At 50.1% G+C, this 7,300-nt stretch overlaps 1 protein-coding gene across 1 annotated transcript in view; it reads left to right on the top strand.

The window, feature by feature from the left end:
• Positions 1–7,300, top strand: part of WNT3A (Wnt family member 3A) — an 84,066-nt gene that overhangs the window by 49,503 nt on the left and 27,263 nt on the right. Inside the window, 1 exon segment of the mRNA XM_008643097.2 lies at positions 1–88. This exon segment is cut by the window's left edge and continues 15 nt beyond it. Coding sequence (XP_008641319.1) covers positions 1–88 — 88 coding nt within the window.

Below are 7,300 nucleotides of genomic sequence, written 5' to 3' on the forward strand. Positions count from 1 at the left end.
GAATGCCAACACCAGTTTCGAGGGAGAAGGTGGAACTGCACCACCGTCAACGACAGCTTAGCCATCTTTGGGCCCGTGCTGGATAAAGGTGAGTGAGGAGCTATGGGTTTGGGAAGACCAGTGTCCATGGTGGAGTGGAAGCAGAGATCTTGGGAAAACTCCTGCAAACTCGTTCCCTTGGGAAAAAACGTCCTGTAAAATGTCCTGCAGGAAGCAGGATTTGAGCGTGATAAAGGAGTGGGGTTATCTCAGTTCCAGCTTGGAGCAGGAGGTTGGACTAGAGACCTCCCCGAGTCCCTTTCAGCATGAATTATCCCATTATCCTACACCCCTGGGAAGGAACACAGAGGATTATTGTGTTGGCAGTGGTCAAGCTGGACCTGGCTCCTTTTCTGACCCCGTGCTGTGATTTCAGCTCTCTAGATGATAGCAGAGGGGAAATGATGGGCTGTTGGGGATGGTTCCTAGGGACTGGACTTATCAGATAACATCAGTTTTGATAGTGTTATGAAATACAATGAAGATCAAACGCCTGGGGAAATCACCATCAATTAATGGTTCTGCTTTCCTTGGTTATGAACACAGCAAATAGGACAGCGTTCAAATCCAGGCAACTGTTTCTGAACCCCTTGATAGAAGTGGGAACTCTTAGAAATGTTAGAAATTTTATAAATGTGGGAACTCCTAGAAATGTTTTGCCCTAAGCTGTTGAATCCTGTGAGATTTAAGCCCTCAGCTAAACCTGAGTATCTGGTGTTTTCCCTTGTAAAGGTAGGAGCCTATTTTAGCCTGTGAGAACTCCTTTATCCTTCTTTGCCCTTGTTGTGTGTCTTTTAAAGTCCAGCCTGGTCCTGCTGGTCTCACTAAGTCTGGGATAAGATTTGCCTTTCCCTTTAGCACAAAGCTTCCTTCCTTCCTTCCTTCCTTCCTTCCTTCCTTCCTTCCTTCCTTCCTTCCTGCCTTCCTGCCTTCCTTCCTGCCTTCCTCCTTGCCTTCCTGCCTCCCTCCCTTCCCTCCCTTCAGTTGCAGGGAATCTGGTGTATAGAACTGATCTATACCCACTTTGGGGTGTGTTCTGCAGTTCTTCCCATCTGGGTTTTTTTCTTTTACTTTCTCCCCTGCTGCATACTCAGAAGAGATTTGGGCATTTTCTTCCACCAGAGCAGATTGCTCCAAGCCCCGTCCAACCTGGCCTTGAGGACTTCCAGGGATGGGGAGTCCATGACCTCTCCAGGCACCGTGCTCCCAGGCAGTCTGGGATGAGACACCCCACATCTCCTGTAGCAATAATCCTTGTGGATAAACTGCTCCTCACCTCCCTGCTGACCGAAGGAACCCCGATCCCACAATCTGCCAAACTCTCTTATCTCACAGCGGTGCTGCACGAGGGGTCTGTCCCTGCTCCAGACTGGAGGCTTTCAGTAGCCAGGCTCAGGGAGGGAGAGGAGACTGGGACGATTTCATAACTGAAGAATGTTGTTCCTTGAGGGAGAATCAAACCACCCTTCAGTTTTGCTTCACCTACAGCAGGAGGGGGGGGAGAAAAAAAAACAGCTCAGTCGCATTCTTGTGCGGCAGATCCCCCAGGGTAGGAACATACTTGAGCTCCTACCCAGAAAGAGAGAAGGGGAAAAGGAGAGAGGGAAAGCAAGGAAGCAAAAATCTGTTTTGCAGCTTGGATTTTAAGTCACCCAGGATCTGAGTGCAGCTCTCATGTGAGTCAGTGGAGACCCCGTCCTCCCTCAGCACAAACCAGAGCAGCTCCTAAAGCATCTTCCCTTTGCCTCGCAGACTATCTGCACTCCTTTTGCTGAAAAGGACCGATTTTAATGCCTTCAGGAAATCCTTTCCAGGCCCAACTCTCACTGAGGCTGCCTCGCAGTCTGCGCTGCCCTTGCTGCTGTGGTACCTCATTGCTCATTCAGGGCTAGGCTTGAGCTGTGATTCAGCAGTGCCAAACTGTCACCAGGCTCTGGTCCTGTTAAGAGCCATGTTCTGATATCTCATCTAAAACCAGACTCTTTTTCCCCATCAGCCTTCTTGTGGAAAAAGATCCCACGTGTTTCAGCTAAGACTGTATTTATGTGCGGTTTTTTTTAGCCAGGCTTAATCTCCAGAGGTCCCTTCCAGCCCTAACGGTTCTGGGATTCCTAAAGAAACACACATCAGACAGGAATGGCATTGATGAGCTCAGCCACCAGGGAATGGCGATGTCCAGGGGATCCTGACCTGCTGCTATTGAAGGCTACACTTGACAGGCCTAACCCGAAATCCCTCTTGCTCTTTGTGTGTCACCCAGGGCAGAGGAAGAGCAGAAATCCCCCATCCCACCCTATTGGACTACTCAGGTTTGCAGGTCCTTGGTTGTGGAATAAACCTTCCCTATTCAACTTCGGGAGAGGTCTGAACTCCCCCTCCCTGGGAGTGTCCAAGGCCAGGCTGGATGGGCTTGGAGCAACCTGGGAAAGTGGAATGTGTCCCTGCCCATGGCAGGAGGGTTGGAATGAGATGAGTTTTAAGGTCAAGGCTGTGGAACAGGGCTTTTCTCCTCCTCTGTGGTCTTGGGAGTGTATGGCCAGCTGTGCAGCTTCCTGGAGAAACTTTCAGACAGTGCCACTGCTGGATTTTCCTTGAAAATCCCCAGGAAATGGGAGTTTTGGTCAGTGTAGACTACTTGGAATGCAAAAAACCAGGATTCCTGTATGGGCAAAAAAGTAAGCCTCATCTCTTTCTCTCTACCTAAACCTAATCTGTTTAGGATTAGAAAATCATTTCTAATATAAAGGCATTACAGCTCATTTCTAGTCTCAGAGAAATTCAAATCTCAACTGCTGGACAGTAGAAAGAACCTCTCACTTGAATTTTTCCAACAGCAATATCTAAAGGAAAAATATTGTTGTTTGTTTCTTCGCCTGTATTGTATAAAGTGGAGAAAAACGTGGCCACGGCCACATGACCTGAAATGACCACCTGAGCCACAGCTCCTGCTCAGCCACTCACCTGAGAGGTCTGGCAGTTTTTAAGGCAACTGTTGCATCTTTCAGTTTACCGAGGAGAAGGGAAGATTCCTGAGTTGCCTCTAAAGATACACGGGATAAAACTTGGGAGGATGTAGGACAAGGACACCCCATCACTGAGAGCAGGAAGTGAACAGTGCAACCTGACTGGCATTTTCCATCTCCAGCTGAATTCCGTGCATTGGGAATTGTGCCTTTTGCATTAATTTCAGCTTTTGTGGGCTGAAGAGGCTGTTCATGCTTAAGTTGTGAGTTTAGAGTCTCTCAATGCCGCGTGAGCTCTTTTTGAAACTCCTCTGGGCAGAAATATGAACCAATCTCAAGAGAATACAATAAAAGCTTATCATGGCCCTGTCTCTTTAAAGGACCTCAGCACATAATTAAGTCAAAATAAAAGTTTCCTCTCTCTCCTGCCCCCATTCAATAAAAGTAAATTACCTCCAACTATTTAAGCCCGCAGTTCGTTTAAATTTAAAAAGGGAGCCCTTGTCTATCTATTTCTTTCACTCATTCCTACCTCCTTCTGCTAAAGACTAGCCGGGGCCTTAAACCTGCCAGCTGGGCTGAGAAATGGTTAATAGTTATTGTGGAGGAGCAGCTTTTAATGAACTATTGAAGAATGATACATTGATGGAGTAATGGGAGTTTAAGTCTCTCTGTAATGAAACAGGTTCTCAGCGCCGACCCATTGTGGTGTAAATACGGCACGTCTCTCCCACTGTTTGGTCAGGACTAAATAGCAGAGGCCAGAGGGGGGTCAGCTTATGGGGTCTCCGCTTTAGTTAATCAATCTGATTGGATTAGGGTCACTGCGATCCCTAATAATGTCAAAGGTTACGCCAAACTGGATTAAATGCTTTGTTGGGGAGGGCTCCAATTCTTTCAGCTTTGGCCGGCAGGGCTTGTTTATTAGACTTTAACACTCGTGTGCAGCCTTGGGAAGCCGGTCCGGCCCTTTTTGTGTCCGTCGGGCGTGCGAGGGGGTTGGACCGAGCCGGGGCGGGCGTGTCCCGTGGCTCTGCCGAGTGTCTGCACCCATCGGATGTGCCCTCCGAGGACATGCATCACATTCCCCAGCGGACAAATGAGAGCCTGGTGGGTGACGCAGGGCCTGGGAGGCATAAATTCATTCCGGAAATAATGGTTGGCCGCCGACCCCGCTCCAAGGCAAATGTCGAGAGTCACAACAGCGGTGGAGTGACCCACTGCTCGTGTCCCTCGGGGTTAATCCCGTCTGTGTCCAGCAAAGCCATGTCCTTTCTGGTGCAGCTCCTGTTTGGGCAGCCACCAGGGTGAGCATGGAATGGAATAGGGAGTATTCAAGACCACTGGATTGCTTTGTTATTAAACTGGGAGGGTGTCTTGCCTTCCAGCACTTCCATCTCCAATCAAGGTGGGATGGGACGGGATCTCCCTGTCATCTTACCCAGACTGACCACAAAGCTTGAAAGTTTCCTGTTATCTTCCCTCGCCATGTTCCTGCAGGTGACACTGCCTTACAGACACGGCAGAGTGTCCTTCAGGAGGGGACACCAAACAATCCCTTTGAAGGTCCCTCGGCAGGGGAGAGGGGCAGCACTAACTGTGTGTTACTGGCAGAGATCTGAGATCCCTGGATCTCCAGGGCCTCATTCCATGCCACAGCAGAGCACACAATGCATGTTCACGGCCTGACGGGACTGTCACATTATCCAAGCAGGCTTCTTGCATGATCCAGACTGGAGAATTTCCCTTTGAGACTTCTGGAACGAAACCAAAATCTGAATTTGACTACATCTCTTCCCGAAGGACATTTTGCCTTGACATACCACCAAAAGATAGACAGTCTCCTCTTTACAAATCTCCTCCACTGCTCTGGGGTTGACAACCAGCCCCTCTATTTTGTCTTCTAGCAATGACCATTTCCTTTGCTACTTAGACTTCCTAAAGAGTTAAAAATGGGGCCTGCAGAAGAGCTGTGGGTCAGCAAGACTTTGGGTCCTTTATGCCAGACAGCGAGACAGGACCAGGTAGTTCCAGTTGTTGCTGGGGTCCTTCAGGGCATGATTCATCTGATGTATTCCAGACAGTTAGGATTAAATTATTCACACCCTGACGTTTCTACATCTCTCCATCAATCACTGAGGGAATCCAGGGAGACCGGCTCTGGATGAGAAGACTCTTGCTCCCAGGGACTCCATGAAGGGCAGAGCAGGCATCTGTCTAGCTCCTGAGAGATGTGGGATTCAAATCACATCCAGTTCTTGTGGAATGCTGGGCGCTGTCACCTTTGTAGCCAGGCTGATTTTGGACTTGGCTTAGTTTTGGAGTGATGCTGTTTTGGACTCTGTACTTTTTGGGGATAAGCCCCATGTATTCTTTCCCTCCAGAAAGCCCAAAGCTGTGTTCAAGGGTTGACTCTTTACCACTGTGGATGAGAAAGCTCACCTTGTGTTTTCCCCCAGATTAGGCAAGAATGGAATCAGACTTTTAAATTCAGTTATAATCCCTCGGAGACACGAGTCTCCTCCATATTTTTTTCTTGCTGTGTCATAACAGCATCATGCCTCAGGCTCCCTGATAGGCCTGATCTCATCTCCCAAAGTTAGATGTCAAAGTCTGAGCGAGTCACCCCAGGCTCCCTTTGTAGGCAGTGGAGAGCAGTCGGCCTCTCCAGGGAGCAATTCATCTGACCTATCTCAGACACCTATCTCAGGATAACATGAATCATAGCAAGATGTTTATTTCTCTCCATTGACTATAGAGGGAGCCTAGGGCTACATCCTCAGACTTCCATGGGTGCTTCTTGGAGGCCCAGTCTGGGGGCAAATAGTCCCCACCCCTGACATTCCTCCTGTTAGAAAGCAGCCCTGCCGTCCAGTCCCAGTTACAGAAGCCATTTTAATGATGGAGCCACATGGCACTGGGAAGGACCTCCCAGACCACTGAATGCAGGCAGTCCCTTGCTATTGAAGGCACAACAACATCTCCTAATGGTTTAAAATGAATATGTTTAGCAGATCTCATCCTATTTTCCTGATGGCATTCTGGCATCTCGGTTGTCTCCAAGCCAAACGTTTTACCCCCTCCTTTTCCCTGCTCTGGATCAGCCTTCTCCACTTCTGCAATAAAGTAAGGCATGAGCAGAAAGCCACAAGATACTGATCCATCCAGGAGGTTTGTTACATGTAGGAGGTACTCTCCGCTCTCTCATGAAACTCTTCCCAAGAGGATCTGATTTCCAACCACACCCTGTCTACCTCTCCGCTAATGGCAATTTGGGCAGCTGCCCTGGTATCAACAACGGAGATCTACAAACTCTACCCTGTAACTATGGGGAAGGAAACTGGAAGGATCAGGATTGAAAATGCGACTGTGCAAGCTCCTCTCAGCCGTCAGGATGCAGAAATCCTGCAGGCCAGAGGTTTGCCAGCGCTGCTGGGGGGAAGGCTGGCACATCCTGGCTCCAGACAGGAGCACCAGCTGGGTTTAGTGCCCGTGTAAACTGAACTTGGAGTGGGGATTGCTGCATGGGGTGAGGGGATGCTGCACTGCTGAGTCCATTCCAGCCCACAGGACAGCCCAGATTCCTGGCTGCAGCATTCCTGACCGGGGTTTTGGGTAGCTAGCTCAGTACAGGCAGCATGCTGGAGCTGCAGCACGTTGGACAAGCAGTTTGGGGAGGTCTGGATGAGCTGTAGCCGCATCCCTGGTTTGCAGCCCACAGAGTCCTGGGTGATTTGCAGCTTCCCCTGAGCCTTGGCAAGAGCTGCAGGTTGCAAGGGCAGCAAAGAGAGATGCTGAGGAAAGGTGCCAAGGTGTTATCCCTCAGCTTTATCCCTCAGCTTTTGGGAGCGGGAGACCAGTGAGGTGGTGAGGAGCTCCTTGTCTTGAACTGCTGGAGCCAGGTGGGGCCATCAGAGGGGTCACTTCATCCTCTTGTGGCTTCAGAGGTGTCCAAGGACAGGCCCTGGGCTGGGATGGCACCCAGGAGAGTGTGGTTAACATCACATCTGGCTGCATCTGCCTCTCCATCCCCTTGGGTCCGTGGGCTCAACCATTTTCGGGGTTTCTTAGAGGCTCTGACCTCATCACCTCCCTACCTGCACAGCGATCCCGGGATAAAGATCCGGCTCCCGCACATCTGGAGAGGAGACAGCCCGTGCAAGCAGCTGTAAACAGCCAACACCCAGGCGCAGGCTGCGAACCCTGAGAGGAGTGATGGGCAAAAGGAAATGGCAGCGACTCCAGGAGCCGATCCCGTTTGGTTTCTGCGCTCCCTCCGCCTCCCCCTGCACCAACCC

This window comes from Corvus brachyrhynchos, unplaced genomic scaffold (genome assembly GCF_000691975.1).
Source record: "Corvus brachyrhynchos isolate BGI_N302 unplaced genomic scaffold, ASM69197v1 scaffold18, whole genome shotgun sequence".
Lineage (NCBI taxonomy): Eukaryota > Metazoa > Chordata > Aves > Passeriformes > Corvidae > Corvus > Corvus brachyrhynchos.